General features: G+C 45.8%; 1 protein-coding gene across 1 annotated transcript in view; it reads left to right on the top strand.

The window, feature by feature from the left end:
* The window catches only part of LOC149354199 (band 7 protein AGAP004871-like), a 700472-nt gene that overhangs the window by 418928 nt on the left and 262759 nt on the right, over positions 1-18785 (top strand). Inside the window, exon 2 of the mRNA XM_089583162.1 lies at positions 11569-11665. Coding sequence (XP_089439288.1) covers positions 11569-11665 — 97 coding nt within the window. The remainder of the gene's footprint in view (positions 1-11568; positions 11666-18785) is intronic.

Genomic DNA, 18785 nt, shown 5'->3' with positions numbered 1-18785 from the left:
GAATTATTGTCCTGTGCTGCCAATATCCATAATTTAAATCGGATGCTGCGCGCCACCATTGACGCCATGTAGCTTGTTAACGGCGAAGAACAGGGGTCGCAAGGCAATCATAATCTTGCTGCCGTATGCCGGGCGTTTCAGTGAACACTTTCAAAAATTTTTAAAAATAGGCTCTTTGGGGTAAAAATATGGCTCTTGCGGCCTAGTATTGCCAGTGCTCGCGGACATCACAAAACCGATGACTCGTCTGAAGTAGTGAGCTCGCTAACTAATTTTTAACAAGTAACTTTTTAAATAGTAGACCTAGGCGTCTAGTTGCAATTAGAGGTAGCCGCCGCGGTGGCTCAGTGTTTATGGGGCCTGGCTGCTGACCCGAAGGACGCGGGTTCGATCCCGGCTGCGACGGTCGAATTTCGATGGAGGCAATATTCCAGTGGCCCGTGTACTGTGGGATGTCAGTGCACGTTAAAGAACCCCAGGGGGTCGAAGTTTCCGGAGCCCTTCACTACAACGTCTCTGATAGCCTGAGTCGCTTTGGGACGTTAAACCCCATAAACCAAACCAAACCAAACCAAACCAAACCAACCAGTTGCAATTAGACATTTGTAGCTGGTCGTTAACAATAGCCATATCAGCTTTTAGAACTTCTAAAACGCGATTACCGTTGGCGCTGTGGTTGGACAAAATTTGGATTTTTCGACTAGTTACGTGCACAGGAGGGGTTGCTTTGCCTGCATGCTTTCGAAAACACGTGTATTTTCGCATGATGCGGGCAAACATTGTACACATGAAATTTTGTACGCTAGCAGAGTGCAGAAGTCAATACTCATGAAATTCGCTTGTAAAGCTAGATTGGGGAACACTGGCTTGGACAGTGCTTATTGTTCTCTAAAAGGTATTCCTGTCATTCATTTTGTATCTTCGTAGCGCTTGCGTCGATAGCTGCTTGTGAACATGGTAACCTTCGCATGTGCAGTTGAGTGCAGCGATTTCGCAAGACTCCACTAAGACCTGCGTATTTTTTCTCTTCGTTTTGTGTTTCCGAGCAGCCTTCTTCCGCTTATGCTTGTGTTCACTCCGAGAAAATAGTTTTCATCACAATGGGCAGCCTGAGCAACATATATTGTTTTTGTGTTCAAGCTTAGAAATCTCTACAAAAGAGCATACTGCAACGGTGCTTTATCTGAACCTCTGCAACGAATCATTGCGACTATAAACAACCAGAAACAAATTTGATTTTCCGACGCAAGTTTTTCATTGGTTTTCAAGGCGACAGACGAGCTAGCAAAGGTTCAGTGGCGTGCTAGATGGGAACCAACATTTTTTGCTTTTTAGTCTTGGTCAGGAAAGCGTCTGCGTGCATACGCATTGCGAAATAGCAAGCGTTAGGCCACAGTGCAAAGAATGCGCGGAAGAGCACGCGACCTGAAAACGAGCAGCAGTATCGTCGCATAATGACAAACTGTTGTCGAGTCACTGGGCTTTCTTTATTCCAGAGACACACAGTCAATGAAAAGCGCAACGCTCAGAAACCAAATATACGAGATAGCATAACACCACGCAAAGCGCAAATCTGCGGCTCTTTTGCATGCGTCGGCACGCGCTCGGGAAGAAATGTGGTAGCGACACGACAGCTTTCAGTAAGAAACAGGCGTGTGAAATAGAGCCAAGCCCCCCAGACGGGCACAGGCGGCAAGCGACGTTTCACGTTTGGAATACGCCTGGGCACGGTTCTTGCTGCCGGTCGGCTCCCTTTTAAGATGCCACGCTGATTTATTAACTGTTTTCCTTGCGCCCTCAAGACGACACCGTAAGCTTGGCAATAATGGCCACAAGAGGAAAAGAAAAAAAAAATAATCCGTTCGAGCGTCTGTGAGAGAGAAGAGGGAACGCGGGAACATAGAGAAAAATGAAAAGGCGGGAGGAGGCAGAAGTGTATGGGGGCAGAGGGAGGGTAAAGGGGGCAGGAGCGCGGAGAGGATTCCTTGTCGCAAGAGTCGCTCGCGCACCGTGCGCGCAAAATCTAAAGCTAAGCTTCGTTGCCGACAAAACGAACGACGTCCGACAAGTGCTGGCATACGGGACAAGCCGGAACTGCCACGCGAGCATGAATTATTGTGGGACGCTGCCGCGTTCAAAGCAGAAAGAAAGTTCGGCCAATGGAGGCAGAGGCGCGGCCCGCAGCTCGGGCAGGCTGCCATTTTAGCCGCAGTCACGACGCGTACCTCTCTGCTTGCCGCGTGCACGAAAGGAGAAATTATCTGCCTCGAGAGTGTGAAGATAGGCGCTGGGCACACGTGAGGAGGAGGGGCAGGAAATGGGCGTCGAAGGATGGTGGGCGACAAGTGTCTGACAGCAGGACAAACGACCCCTAACATGGTATGAGGTGTTCTGACAGTAAATTGCCTCCGGTGCTATCTTTAAACAAAGCTGGCGACGTTGAGAGCGCGCAGGTAAAATTTGCTAGGCTCTGAGAAAATCTCTAAACATAACAGGGAGATGATTAAGGCATGTTTTATTCATTTAAGCACTTATCTGAGCTCCCAGGATCACCTATTCTTTCTGTATTTAATACTGATTCTTGCTGCATTTAGGAACAGAAGGAATAATAGCGCAGACGCCTTCAAACAGGTTAACTGTTTGATCATGAACAACTCAAAGACGCGGGTTCGATCACTGCTGCGGCGGCCGCATTGAGATGGCGGCGAAATTCTAGAGACCCGTGTTCTGTGCGGTGTGAGTGCACGTTAAGGAAGCCCATGTGGTCGAAATAATCTTGAGCCCTCATTTGCCGGCGTCCCTCAAAACCTGAGTCGCTTTGCGGCGTTATAACCCGTAAACGAGCCAAACCAACAGCTCCGGGAAACGGTAAAAAGGAACACCACTCACAAGACATTTTCAGAAATAAAGAGAAAGGAATATGTATGTGTGTCTATTTTTTTTTTCACAAATCTCTCTCACAAATATACAGATTCGGTGTTTAAATTACTATAACCTATCAGTAGGCAGTGGCCCTAGTGTGCTCGCACGAAGTCCAATTAGGCTTTGGTGTACAGATGCGCTTGCTCCACGATTGCCAGCAGCCTGTAGCTCCAAGTGAAATGAAGTTTAAGTATCATTATAATCATTGTCTACACGTAACCAAGAACGGAGCCGATAGCATATACTGAAGTACATTATTTACATCTGCAATTCCGCCTTTGTTTCTTTGAAGCCCACTTTAAGAATACGACCCTGTTGTGAAGTGGAAAATTTGACGGCGAACCCTCCGGTCTGGGATAGGCATAAGATGAGAAGGGAGAAATTCCGACCGTTAATGAAGGTTTAAAAGGTTGGTGGCGTTTAAAATTCGACATGGCAGCCGTGCCCACAGTCCTTGAAGAAATCTCCGATGTGGGATCTGTAATGTCATCAAACTCCTCATGTTATTTCTTTTTTATTATTTAATAGTAGTGGCAACTGCTCCAAAAACTAATTATGTCAGTAGCTGCCTAATCGAGGTCATCCACAAATTCTCATCAGTCATCCTAAACTCGACAAACCTCACCTTTTTCCAAACTGTGAACAGACGCTTTTGACCATGGTGAAATCGCGTTACTAGGTGGCACCACTCATATACAGGTACTACTTTGAGACTTGCTTATACCACTTCGTGGGCCCTCTGCACATGTTTGACAAAAAGTACAGTCTTGGTCAAAATTTCCCAGTCCAAAGGGTTTACTGTACAGCTGTGTACTGGGTCTCTAAATTTGGGGATATTTCCCACCCCCTTGTAATTTAGAGTAAGAACCCTAGAACAGGGCTCAGCGGCCAACCTCATAAGCTGCACACTGCTCACCAAGGCTGCAAGAGTTTTCAGAATGCATTTTTTCTCGCTACTATTTTTGCAATCGTGCGTGGCCCGAAAAAACCTGTACAAGACCTGGCAAAACCTGGCATGAGACAAGCAACATAGCTTACCATTGGACGGCTCACATCGTTCTCGTATTCTTTAGCAGTATCTCAGCAATATCTTCTCAATATCTGAGGAATATCTTGGGAGCATCTTGACAATATCTCAGCTAAGTGCTATTTTTTTTTTCATACTGCCGCACACCGGCGCTCCTGTGAGCATGGTACGGCGTCGTTGCCGTTTATTGCACAGCTCGTCGAGCGAATTAGGAGTGGTTGTAGGACTTTTATATTTATTATTTATTCTTTTTCCTGCCTGTCAGATTTAGGTCAGCAGTTTACGCTCACTTCTCCGAAATTTCTTGCTACTGTAACGCACCTTCTGAGTTGCGTGTTGTGTGTTGTGGCTAAGTCGTTTCATGCAATGCGTTGCTCTGGCTTTTCTGACCTAATACTTCTGTTTTCTTGTGGCTTGGTCCGCTTTTGTCAAGAGGAGATGGTTCCATTACGCCACTGCGCTACGACCACCTCCTAATCACGCAATCTATTGTTGTTCGAGTTGCTCTTTTCGCAATGAATATGTTTCTCAAAATTTACGTAACCTTGAGTTTATTTCTTGATTATTTCATGCTGTCTTGCGTCATCCATACATCCTTCCTTCGAGTGAGCAGTGTTTAACCGTCGAAACCTGAAGCTGGTGGTCTGACTCAAGGTATGGGAGGTTGCGTTTGCCTACAGTGGCAGCTTATGCTTCCTCTTCCCTAGTGCAGCGTAGCTGTCAGGCCAAATAATGATCCCTCAAGCCTAAATCTCTGGTTTTCGCTCATAATAAACCTTACTCTCTCATCAAAGTCTGTCACGGTGAATGAACAGCTTGGTTACGACACGGGTGAAAGAGTGTTTCTCCTACGTCGCGGGAGCCGGAAGGCAGAGCCAAATCCCTTCATACTGTAACCCTGATGACGAGCCATGCATCTCTCGTTCCGGAGCTGCGGAAACAGCGCTCGCTTAGCCGAATCCACGTGGCATGATATCAACACCGCGGCGCGCACGGTTAGCCAGGCAACTATCTAGTTCGGGGTTGGTACCCACGTCCGGTTCACGCGCGAGCTAGTCGCGCACGCGCTGGGCCTCTAGCAGCTAGCTCCGCGCCCGCTTCCGTGGCTGCTGGCGCGGATCAAGTTTCCGCCGGCCGCTGAACGACGTCCGCACCGCGACAGCGCGCTAGGAGACTCTACTAGCGGCCCCCGGGAACCCGGGGAGCCCCGCTTTCGACTGGGGAACTCGGGGATTTGCGGGGCCCGCGCCGGAGATTCCGGCGCACACAGCGCAGCCAGGGCGGCCGTTGAAAGGCGCGGCCAGCTCTATTTGCATACAGGCATTTGAATAAGAACTCTAAGCGCCAGGAAAGACCCGCGCCGCGGCTCCGCCAGAACGAGGAGCGTGCCGCCCAAGCTCGCCAGAACGAGCGTAGCTTGCTAAAAAAAAATGCAAATAAAAAATTTAGTAGCCCACTCTCCGTCTAACAACCGCAGAAACAAAAATAAGAGTATATGCCACCATATATGCAGATTTAGCGCTTTCCGGAATTCCTTTTTTTCTTTCTTAAGCACTCCACGCTCGGTCATTACATTTATTACATGCTGTTTTCATCCTTTCTTCTCCCCGTTGCTTTTGAGTATAACGTAGACACGCAAACAAACGAAAAAAAAAGTGAAGGAAGAAGAACGAAACTTTGAAAACGAAAAAAAAACGTAAACTAATAGAGTTTCACTGGAGCTGCTCCTGATTGTTCGCGGGGCTGCTCTCGTTGTTTATAACCTGGGCCTCGCAAGCCTCCGAGCGTCGAGCAGAGGACAGGCGCATAAGGGGAAAAAGAAAAACGGAGTGCATAGCGTCGCGTCTAGGGACGACTCCGAGCACGCTGAACCGTTTTGTGTTGTATCGCGGTGAAAAAGGGCGGAAATTTTTTCCTCTGCCTTCGCAGACTCATGCTTATTACGGTTCTTGTATTTGCGAGAGTGTTTAGTGTTACGCACAGATACACACATACATTATATATATATATATATATATATATATATATATATATATATATATATATATATATATATATATATATATATATATATAACTGTAAGCTACACACCGTAGGGTCATACATTCGCATAAAAGGCTGGCAAGAAATCTAAATGATGAAATAAATAGCAGGTGGTTTTATGTATGCATTGCTTAAGTTGTTGGTCAAAAAGGGAAAGTAGTGACTTGAAAGTAGGATGCATTACGCACTTATTTGATATTTACACATGTGAAAGAAAGCAATGAAGAAACGCGCCTCTTGTGGAGCGGATTGCTGGTGAGGGTGGAAATATCCCATAACATATATCCCATAACAGAACATACGAACAGGTTACTGGCACAAGGTTCAGAGATGTAAAGCAGCCCGGTGTTCCCATGAAGGAAATGAAAGCTTGCGCCAAGATCCTTACCTATTTTAATGCACGATCAAAGCATCATAAGCAGCAGAAGAAAGTTTGCTACCTGGAGCAGAATAAAACTTGCGCGTCCGTTCGCCTGAAGAAAAACGAAGGAAATTTAACTCCTGGCCTGTCATTGGATGAAATTCCCGATATTGCTATTAAAAAAAAATCACAAGAAAACAATCGAGAAACGCAACAACTCTTTTCCCGTCCATCAAGTTTATTAAAAGCGAGACTTGAGGAACGAGGTTGTTATTTAATATAGCTCGCCCACATGGCAAACCTGTCAGTAGCCACTTTTGATCCTGCTTCTGTACGGTCTCTTGAAAAAAATATCTCGAAGACTGGTGCAATGTCAAAAGCCTACATCCGCATCTTATCTTATGTCCACGAGGCTTGAGTGCTTCTAAGATATGCATGACTGGTAACAGGCAGCTCGAAAAAAAAAAGCAGCTGAGGTAATTACCTCATGTTGCACGAAACATTAGTTTAAACACTGGTTTACGACAAAATCAAAACCTTACCTTAAGACTTGCTGAGCTCCGACCAGTTATGAGAGCGCTTTTAATCATAAATCACCTTGCTTTCATGCCCATCTCCCTATTTTTTTTTTTTTTGCTACCACTGCATCGAAATTCATATTCTATAATGTGCTATTAGCGCCAGGAAAGGTAACAGAAATTGCTTTTGTTATCACGCCCTCATGTCAGCCTTATCCCAACAAACATGGTTTCTATTGGCAGTCCCTTTATTAGAGCGCTTGGTGGAGGCACTTGGGAGAGGCGTTTGTTTAATTTCGTTACGCACTAATTTTGCTTCTTAATGTTGCTATTTCCGGGCACGGAGCGAGTTCTTTCGTGCGTAGAATAATGCGCCAGGCTAATTATGGCTGCTTTCGAGGACAAAGATAAAAGAATCAAAAGCAAGCAGCGCAGACAGACGGGTGATTTGTTTTCTCGCCGGCATATTACGGGGCGTTCTTTCATGCAGGGAGGAAGGAGGCGGGCAACAAGGCTAAACACTAAAAAAAGTGGCGCTTCAGTCGCATAAAAAGAAGCGCACACGCCAGAAGCGGTCACTGCCATGAGCCCAAAGCGAAGGTTATTTTGTAAAATGTGGAGGAGAAAAGAGGAAGACGAAAAGATACGCGGTGTTTCAAGAAGCGAGGAAAAAAACTCAAGCATCGCCTCCGCAGTCTTGCATATACAATAAGCGCGCTGCTCCGCGCGCTAAATGAAGGTTATTTCAACGTTCAGAGGACAGGCCGAAGCCGCGCGAATTATAGATGAGTTCGCCAGCGGCGCACGGGGGCCGGGAAGCATAATAGAGACAGCTTTTTCAGAGCGCCAGGCTGCGGTCTCGGCCGAGTCCTGGGTGGGGGAGGGAAAGATGGGAGGCGGTGGCAGGAAGGCCGTGCCCTCAAAAGCCCTAATTTCAATCATCCTTTTTGAGAAGCAGATCTTAATAAGGCCCGCTGAAAAGGACTCCGTGCGACGGCTTGCGGGACGAAACAGTAGCTCATTTCGGATTCGAAAGCCCCGAATTATATCGCAGCCACGGCTCGTTGGCTGAAACGCGCGCGCTGCTAAGGATTTTCCAGAATCCCGGTGTAGCGGCAGAGGTATTGTATACGTATATAAAATGTATGTGTATATATGTGTGTGTGCGTACGCGCAAAGTCAAACCACTGCTTATGCGCCGTTATGGCTGTCGTTTCCTCACTGTTTCCTCACTTTCCTCCTCTGTTTCCTCACTCAGAAGGCTTTGCAAGATGCACAATGAATGGCGCGGCCAGAAATTTGATCTGAGGTTTTCTAGTGCAGCTGCGTCCGTCCCTGTCTATTTAGCTAAGAGCGGTCTCGAGGGCAAAGCCTCCTGACGGACCCAAGGACGGGACAGACGGGGTGACCGCATCGATCGAAGAGTCAACAGCTGGATCTCAGCTTTATCTGTAATTGCGTCATCTCACATCTCACTGTCCTTGATCGAGGACAGTAAAAGCGAAATTTCGGAAAGCCGTTATGGTAACCTCTACAGCGATATCAGGGCCTTGGCAGACGCAGCGTCGTAAGCGTCACGCCCGAAGCTTTTTCAGCATTGTGTCCATCGAGCTTTCATTGCACATTATGAATGCGAACGGAGCCTAAATTTCATTATCCAGATGGCATCATCATATCGTAACCACCATCAGCCCAGCTCCGTCCACGACAAGGTAGAGGCCTCTTCCACTGCACTCCAGCTAACCCTGTCCTGGCACCCTACCTTTGCAAACTTGCTAAATCGTCCAATTGGACTCTTCTTGGAACATCGCTGCGTTTGCCTCACCCCCTTGGAATCCCATCCGCCACCAAAAGAGAGTATTGGTTAACTGTTGTATCCATTACATGCCCTACTCGTGGTCATTTCATCTTTTTTATTAAAGATAGAACTTAGCAGACGCTTGTTTGTCCCCTAATTCACTGCGCTCTCTTCATGTCCTTTAGCTTTGCCCCTATCATTTTCCATTCCACAGCTCCCACAAATCTGCTTAATATTATAAGGTTTGTCACTGCAGAGGCAGGGTGCCTCCACTGAGCACCACTGAAGGAAAAATAAAGACAAGCATTGCTATTCTTCCACGGCCTAATGCTTCCTCTGAGTTACGCATCCTCAGCCGGTGCGTGCTTGCCCAAGACAATGAATATGCTGGCAACGAATGTTGCGATGTAATAAGTTTCATGGTTTCGATTACTATGCCGCAATGTGGGATATACGGTAATGGTAGGAAGTTCCACCGGTGTGCCTGAGGGCTTTCCGAAACGAACATGCGCCTGCTGCAGTGAATCGTAACAAGGACACAACAAAATGCGCTTAGCTGGTCAGAGCTTGGCATCCGTCTCACCTCTAGCGCTTCGAGTACAGCAGACAAGGTCTTCAACATCAATCTTGTTTCGCTAAACTTAAGCCCATGACGAGAAAAAGAGAAGTGGGCGGATACGATAGTCACACGCACGGCCGCTTCTCACCCGTTATGAGCACTACAACTCTCGCTGGAGCTCTGTTTATAAGCACAGCCCGGAACGTTTCAGATCATGCACAAGTGCCATGCTTCTTAATAAAGCAGAGTTAGACATTCATGATCGAGATTCTTCGCTTACAAACCAGCCCCGTCGTGCAAGAATAAACTAACTTCTTTGTCTCTGTAACAGCGCTTGCCAATGCTGGCAACGAAAGAGGAGTAATAGAAACAAAAAACTTCGTAGCAGTGTTAACGACCAACGAATGCGCACTGCCACCAGTACCGAAATGCGTGGCTAATGCTGCAATATTTCTTCAGTCTCGTGAGTCACTGACTACCTCCCTCGGTGCCTTTCGTCGAACAGCTGTACAGTTTCGCTCTATTTGAGTTCATTGTGCATTTCTAACAGCTAAACAACTATGAAAGCGTGCTCAATCATTTTCTCGCTGATCGAATACTTCAAGCTTTTTGTCTGCACTTTGTATTGTTTGTTTTGTACTCTGGAGGAAGTTTTTTTTTCTGCACTCAAGCATCTAAATATTACCAAACTGTATTTCTACAGGCTATGCTGAAGAGTAATATGGAGCGTTCCAAAATTTAAAAATAGAGGAATTTAAACATCATTAACGTTCTATGGCAACCATGTTTGTAGTAGCACCTGCTTTGATGTCCTCAGATCAATGTTTTATCCATCGTAGATCCTGTTCCAGCGTGTGGCACTGCTCATTTGTACTGATACGTTATTTCACCCTCCCATGAATGCCCTGTTTCCCTTTACCCGTAGTGAATATATAATGGAGTGGTTTAATATGTCGTTACCACGCGCTGGTACCATTATCGCTTTTGTCGGGAGTTAGCTGCTCGCATTCACCGTGCACATTCGTACTAGAATACACGACCACTTGAAGAGGCACCATTTTCCACAGCGCAGATATCGTGTAGCATGAGGCGTTCTGCTGGGTGAGAAGCATGGATGAGCAACTCAAAATCATCTTTATATTGAAGCATATGCTATCATTTGATAACAGTGGACAAGTCGTGAACAAAAGTGTTAAACTTCACGGGAGCAAGTACGGAGCCTTGCGGAACACATTTACTAAAGTATATGTCTAAGAGTGCGCCCAAAAGTGCGGGCGTAGCTTTTGCGTTCACTGAGATAATTTTTTCTTAAATGCACAAACAGAACCACTTACACCATCAGCTCCTAGTTTTTATTAGTAACGAGGCTAAGTCAAATGCCTTAGAAAGATCGTCATTGCACAGTGTATTTGCGCGCCGTTTGTAATTATAGGAACGATCCGGAAAGAAAAGACACCAAGTTAATTTAATTGATCCGCATTTCATAAAGAACGCTGAGCACTGCAGACCTTTCTTTCGAAGTAAAATGCAAGAAGCTTTCGAAGGACAATCTCGAATGTTTTCTCGAAGATAGGAATGACATTGGACGATAGTTTTTAACATCATGAGAGGTGGCACCCTTATGCATAGGAATAACGACTGAAGTCTTTCAAATGTTTCATAATACCATTTTCGACAGACATAGATTGAAACAGACATATCTTTGTACGAAATAACTACATTATAGAGATCCTGTTATAGATTGAGTTTTGCAGTGGAACTCGCAATAATATCGTGCATTTTTACTCCATCATACAGAGTATTCAATTTATAAAGAGGCGCATATGACAAAACAAATGTCACCTTATTTTTGCTCTTCCTATTGCATAATGCATTGCTGCTTAGTTTTTCTTTGAATTGTACGTTTGCTTTCGTGCGGAGTGAAACCTCCTCACAGACTTACAGCAATGCTATAAAATAAAAAATAATACGAAAAGCGCACCAACTCGACTAAACCTTAAAAAAAAAAAAACAACCAAAAGGCCCAGCACTGCATTGAACGGATCTCGATGCGAGAGTGCCGTAGCTGTATACCTGGCTCTCTGCGCTCCACAGAAAGCGCTCTGCGCCTTTCCTCCGCTCCAACCGTGAGATCCGTCAGCTGAAAGCTGATCACGAAAAAAAAAAAAAAAATCCGCGCACATTGCGAGCGCGACGCAGAGCACGAAAGCGCGCGGTGTAAGGCAGCGAGTGCCCGCCCACTGAGATGGAGCGGACACAACGTTGCCGAGGGGGCTCCTTTCCTCCCGGTCAGTGTCTGTCCGCCGTGCCTCAACACAGCTTTCCCTTGTTCTCTCGCAGGGCTTCGAGTTCGGGCGACACGCACCTCGGTCGCCCGCGGTCATCCACAAAATGCATCCAGCCTGGGTGCCCGTGGAGACTCTGACACTGGCCATCCGTGAGTGGACACCGTTCGCCGCCTGTCCCCAGGCCGGTGCAGCCGGTCACATACGTGTCATTTCTCCACCCTCCCCATCCTTCCCACCCTGCACGCCCCGATGGCCCCCTCGAAGTAAACAGATGTGCAAGGAACAGTGAACACAATGTGTGCCGTTAATGTCGCGTAAGCCTCGGTGGCTGCGCTCTTAGGAAGCACGCGTATTTCTGTTCTTACTTTTGGTTCGCAGCTCTCAAGAATCGTACCTGAAGCAGGTGTGGACCAAGCAAACTATACGAGCTGGTTAGAACGAGCTGGTTAGGACGAGCTGGTTTGTTGGTTATACGTTAGGTTAGGACGGCTGATAGCAAGGACGCCATGGAGGGGTGATCACAGACGGCTTCAAAGGAGTGTCGAACACAGAAGCCTAGACTGAAATTAAATTTATCGGTGCCTTCGCTAGCTGTTTAGTTATCGCAGCGTACTGAGTCGGTCGCGTACAAGAAAGCAGTCTGTACCATCCAATTTCAGGTTCCATGCGTAAGCTCCGACGCAATTCAGTTCCGCGCCCACCGAACACTTGAGGCGGCCTGTACGCATGACCAAATATGGCCATGCCATAGATAGCCGCTTTCACTGTAGCAAGCCTATTTATATTAAAATAAGTCCGTGACACAGGGTGAACTATCTGTTACGATGTTCTCTGTTCCGTGTATGGCACGGCTGCAAGAGTATCGGAATAGGTAAACGTTGTATCCTCGGCCGCTTTAAACAACTCTGCATATTAATGAAACTCTGCTTTGTTTCTCTTGTGCACTAGTTTTGTTGGGAAATTACAAGAAACAGAAACCTCAGTGGCGCAAGAAATCAATGTTAAAAATTCAAATTCTAAACGTGTGAATTCATGCTTCTCGCTTAGTCAATTAACTCACACGGCCAGTGGCCAGAGGAGAGCAGCGACTGTGGCCTTTCCTGTCCCATCAGAGCGGGACGTAGCAAATCCAAAACGCGGACGCAGAAAGAAACTACGGGAAAACTGTGGCGTATCGCGTGTCTCCTAAAGCATGAGATTACAGCTTGCTTACCAAGTAGCTTTGCTCTATTTCAGCTTGCTTTGGAACAACTAGGGTCAAGTAATAAAATTCAAACTAGATCCTTGAGTAGTGGCAATATTGTGATAACATAGTTTAGTTACTTAGTTACTTATACAAAGGCCATATATTCGTGCTAAGGCCACGCATCTGCAAGCGTGGCTATGATGTTCGAATGAAGAGGACCTCTATGAGTGGTGCAAACTGGAATCCCATAGGTGATTTACCTTGTACAAAATAAGCGAACAAAACTTAAATGTTCAAGTCAAAAGCTCCACGGCTCTTATTTAAGTGCTTCGTCCCATCTGCGTACAGACCTATACCACATACAAAAGGTCGTAACAACAAAAAAAGCAAGAAAAATATGATAGGCACCGGTTTCGCAAATCAAAGAAACACGCACGCCAACCCTCTTTTTCGTGGCTGCACGATTATTAATCAGTCATGACGGCTGGGTTGCACCAAACGTGTTCACTGTTTCTGCGCATTCTTTTCCTTGCATGCTAGCATGCCTGCCTAGTGCAGCATTCGCACGTCGTCTTGCGTGCAACGTCGATAGAGTTGCATAAGAACAAATTATGGTGACGCAACTCACGAGACTGAAACGGCAGAATACGGTGCGCACTGCGCATTGATTGCGCGTCCACAAACGATTGCGCATAGACTTACAGCAATCGATGAAAGTGCGACAGAGACAGATGCAAGGCGCTTGAGCCGTCGGATCGAAACGGTAGGAATTCCAACTGAAGAACTGCCGGGCGATTCCATTATAGTTGTTAATGTACTTTCGTTTGCAAAAATAACTATGCGGAACAAACAAAGGTAGAGAAAAGGGCCGCACGATTGCGCTCAAGGTTAAACTACACGCTTAAGCAAACAAGAGAATAAAATGAAACGAGCTATCGAAGAACTGCCGGTGTCGCCACTCTCAAAACGTTCTCACGATAATGGAAGTTTGTGCACAGGAGGGAAATGAGAAAGAAACGTGCAAACTAGAGACGGAGAAGATTAAACAGAAATCGTCTTCCGAGTCGCTCTATTGGCAACTTGGACTGCGTGTGACCCAATCACAGCGTGCAGACTGGTCAGAAAAGGCCCGCGAAAGCGTGCAGAATTTAATTAAGAGAAGTGCTCCAACAGCTGCGCCCCTATTCCCCCGAGCGCCTTCCTGCGGAGCCGCGCCCTTCGCGCGGCCTGCGGGCAGTGGCGACAGGGACACCGCCTGCCGAACCGCTGCAGGGGATGATTGTCCAAAGAGCGACCGGGTTTGCCAGCGAACGGCATTAAAGAGGCACTGCAGGAACCGTTTGCTCAGATATGGCGCGCTCTTCTCAGCATCGCCAAGACAAGGAAAGATAATTCGGCACGTTTAGCTAAACACAGGAGTCAGAAACGGTCTTCCAGTTGCAGCAGATGCTTGGCAAACTGTCTCTGTGAAACTTCCGACCAACAGCTTCGCTGAAATCCAACGCGAAGCAAGGGCACGGGACAAAAATAAATTGACTAGTTCACAAACTTTATAATAGTACTGGCTTACCACTCGAGAGCTTAATAAAATGGCGGAGTGAGAATTACTGGTTAATTTTGGCATCGCAGATGATAAAAGCGGCTCGCAGTTTTTTTTTTTGTTTTTTGAGCGTGGTAGTGATTATAAAACCTTGAAAGTTTCAATCCCGTGAGGTGCGTCACCATTCCCCCTCCCCTTTCTTTTCTCTAAGCTTTCAGCACTTTTGCGGGCCTTACAAGACTGCTGAATTGCTTCAGCCTGCATAGAATCTAGAGCGCAAGCATAATGAATGCGCCACTTCCTCGGAGTGGTTTATCTTTGCTACGATAATCAAGAAAGAACGGGCTGAATCTAAATTTCATTCCCTTAGATCGGGGCAGACGTTAACGGCAACGAGTGAAAAGGCGAAAGTTAGTGATTTGAGTGGCGCATTTTCAATAGTCTCAGAGCCTAGATGTTCCTAAATTGCTTCTACGTGCTACGGTTTCAATTATTTTCACTTAGATGCGCGGCTTAGTACACGGCCGCTTCCCTCGAGTGGCATACTAATGTGTACGTGCGCATAATGCATATTAATGCTCAAGAAGCGCACATGAGAAGAATGCTTAAATTTAGGCAGGCAAATTCACAGACTAAAGGTCACGAGCGTATCGCCAACAGCAAGTATTAAAGTAAAATTTTACCTTGGCATTTTAGTTCTGACATCCAGCAAGTAAACAGTAAAGAGACCCGGCTTGGAAATCAGGCTTGTCAAGTTTTGCTGCTTTTCTCTGCTACTAGGCAATCGACTTTTAACTTAACGGTACCGCAGAGCAGAGGTAGAGAGTAAAGGTTTGCGCTCTGCCGTCTTCTTTCCAAATATGTGTGCCATTTTGATGGGCGGCCTTTGAACGCAATCATCTGAAAAAGTGCTCAGACAAACCTCAGCGTATGTATCGTTCGTAGCAGAGTTATTCTTGTCTACGTAATGGTTGCTTTTCATCGGCGCTTGACTGAAAGGACAAATAGGCTTATTTTGAGGTTAAACCGCGCGCTGTAATTTGTCAGTGCCGTAGAAGCGCAGATGCCAACTTTTTGTATCTGGTTCCAATGCCAGTATTTCGACTGAAGTAACTACGCTACAAATTTGTTTTCTGCAGTTTTTTTCCCCATTACGTTCACCAAATCAGCCCTTTCTTTCTTTGAAGCAAAAATAAGACGCCAAAACAATGATCAAGTACTATTCCCGTTGAAACTTTTGTGGCTAAAACATTGTGTTCAGTGCATGCCTTGGTCCAAGTGCATGCCTTGGACTGTATTTGTGGAATATAAGAAATAAGCCCCTAAGGATGTCTAAGGCGCAAGGTTGGTCGACACCTACGAGGAAAGCATAAGCATCCGATTTACTTTGTTCTGGTTATGTATCCGTTCAAAATAAATGTCCTATCCTGTAGATGCCAGATTTTTCATCTCTTCTGTTCATGAAAATAGATGCGTTTTTTTGTTTAAATATTGTCGAAAAAGTTTCACTTTTGGATGCCAGAAACTCATCGCCTTCTCGATTTCACCCTCATTGTTCATTGTCAACAACGTTGTAACGCATTTGTAAAGAACCAGTGGAATGAAGAGGCACTGAGAAGTCGGTATTTTGCACGTTTCGGTTCTGAAACAAGCAAGAGTTGTTGTCACATGAAATTACTCGTCACATGATTCTAAATAACAAAAAAGCGACGCATACACATCAAGCTGCATATTGCGTTCATCAATGGCATTGGTTATGCAATACCATTTTAACAAGGAGATGGGCACCGAACAATTGCTTAAATTCAGTGGCTAACTTTTCCTTTGTAACAACAAAAAAATGATCTCACACATAAACACAATTCAGTTTACTAAAATAAGGGAGGGCTGTTCGTAATGTTGTTTTTGCATGACCTTAAATTCAAGCTTCAACACATCAAAATGTTTGCGTTCTGCGCCCATTCAGGAGAATACAGGCTAAACGCTGAAAAAAAAAAAACATGTCTCGTCTGCATTTCCTCGCTAACATGTTGTGCCAGTCTGCAGTGGAAATAACTAGGCGTCAGAGGTGCCAAGCTGAAGTTTACTAATGGCTTAGGCGTTAACTATTAAGGTGGCAGCTTGGGCTTGTTGGTAACACATGTCAACAAAAATAGCGCAGGAACAGAACAAGGACAAGCAAGGACACACATGGTTCACAACAAACTGTTGGAAGTTGGAGCTCGTGTATGTTCTTGCTTGTCCTTGTTCTGTTCCTGCGCTATTTTTGTTAGGCGTTAACTTCGGCGCAGCGTTGACCTCTGAAACGTGCGAGAGGATGAATAAGAACTGCCCTCAATGCCTGGCAGTGATCACCCCGTAGCTTGGCACAAGTGCGAAGTGGTTACCGGTCTATGCAGAATCGCATGAAATACCTTAGGTATCAGAGTTGGATAAAAGAACCCATGTGCCTTTTACTAGGCTGAATCATCAGTGCCGAGCTTACTTCGACGTGGCAGGACAGATGGGAGCACTGAGTTTACTTGGCGTCTCCTATGCGGACTATAATTGAAGTTTTTTTTTGTTGTTTCATTAATGATTCCGGAGAATATTTGTAGGCCTGTGGAAGCCACCTTTTCGAAAGCCTCTTTTCATAGCTTGCCTGCTTACAGTGGCTTTTCGTCTCATAAAGACAGAGACGAACTTTATGTCGATGCCCTTGTGAAAGTGCTGATTATGAAAGAACAACTGGCACAACGGTTGCAGTAAACAGAAGCAGCAGGTAGATGTGAAGATACATTGTTTTGTGTTAAGTAACTATGACATTAATGGCATCCGGCGCATGCAGTTCAGAACAACCCAGTCGATGCCCGAGTTTATCGTGAGTACTCCATGGGCACTCGCCCCGTCCGTGAACAGAATTTATTGGTGCAATCCTTTTTTAGACCAGCGCAAGGTTCATACTGGAAACTAAATGTCGTCAGTCGTAGTCGTATATTCCTTTCTGTCCGATGGGACGGCGGCCGTGTTGCTACTCACCCTCCAAACATATTTGGGTCACTCTCGGCATCAAAGACTGTGCTGAACAAGCACAACAGAACTTTTGGAATTTCTTAGGTCCATCTGAACAAAACCAAGATCTGGCAGAAGCAATGTGCAGTAAAGTTATAGAAGCCCTGATGTTTTATTAACGTTGCGAAGCTGAATAGTCGCGAGCACTTCTCAATGTCTCTTCATCATTGAATTTTGTGTTTATAAAGTAGCTAAAGGTCTTGTGTGTCTGACACAGGTAGTGTTGACAGACACGGCCGCTTTGAAGGCGAAGAAGTAGTGGGTTATTTTCTGCCTAACAATTTTTCCACGAGTTATCACCTAATGTGTTCTAATCCACATCGAATTATGATTGAGTTATTGAGTTTATCCTCATGAAATTTTCGCTTCCTCGTGGGTATTGACTTGCCGTGCGCCTTGTGTTTCAAAGACAAGGTTTCAAACCCTGTGCATATGTTTCTCTTTAGTTCATTTTCAGGTTTTCAGGTGAGTCTTCCTGTCCTCGTCAAAAGAAGTGGCTCATATTCTCCCATACATCACAATTTATCGCACATGTAATTTCGTTTAAAACTGATAATTGGTGTTTTATAGTGCTTGCAGCAGAAGGCAGTGATTATGCCTCTAGTGAATTTTTGGAATCATTTGATCACACGCTGACAAAAAAGTATAAACGGGACATAAGGCATCAAAACTGAAGCCATCAGCCTCTTCAGAGTTCATCTGTCATGATCGCTAAGCGTACTGCCCACATCACGAATTTAAATTAGGCATGTAAAGATCAAAGCAGTCGTTCCAAGGACCTGCAGCATGGAGTGGCAAAGAATTAGATGATCTGGCAATTACGCAACTGTGTACGCACAATTTTCCTGCCTTGTGTTCCATGCGGGTCAACTCGAATACACAAACAGAGCGAAAGAAATCTACCGACAAAGAGAACCATCCGACTGCGTTGCGCCAAGCCTCCACAGCAATCAATCGGTATGGATCTTCAAGACTGTGGACGCTTGTAAGTACCCACATGAGGCCTGCACGGCTCTGTACCATGCTCCTTCACCAGTACGTGGGAAATTGAACCCGTCACTTCCCTCAGCCGTAGCGTCCATAGGGCGATGGCTTCGTCCACACAATGTCATAGTCCACCGCGCGACCTTACCAGTCCCATTTGCCGTAGTGGAAACGAGCCAGCGGCTATACGTGCATGGTATCTTCGCTAACACTGATAAACTGGAACCGAAACGGAAATAGAAGTTTCTAGTCGGACCTCTCTGGCTAGCATAATTTTCAGCGGTGCGGCACCGCGTTTGTGGGCACGAATTCCGCATGCGCATTTCTTTATTTTGCGGCCATTAACAATGACGTTAGCAGCAGCTGAATCACACAACGCGAAATCTACCTGCAAGGTTGCAACACCGCAGCTATTAAAAGTGTAAAAAAAAGAGCTTTCAACAAGGAGCGTTAATAGCATGTTCTTAAAGACTTGTCGCACGTGGTTTATAATTTGAGAGCTCATTGC

This window comes from Amblyomma mixtum, chromosome 3 (assembly GCF_055824585.1).
Source record: "Amblyomma mixtum isolate Tamu chromosome 3, ASM5582458v1, whole genome shotgun sequence".
In the NCBI taxonomy this organism is placed as follows: domain Eukaryota; kingdom Metazoa; phylum Arthropoda; class Arachnida; order Ixodida; family Ixodidae; genus Amblyomma; species Amblyomma mixtum.
The sequence above is the reverse complement of the archived record's forward strand: the minus strand, read 5'-3'. Positions and strand labels throughout refer to the sequence as shown.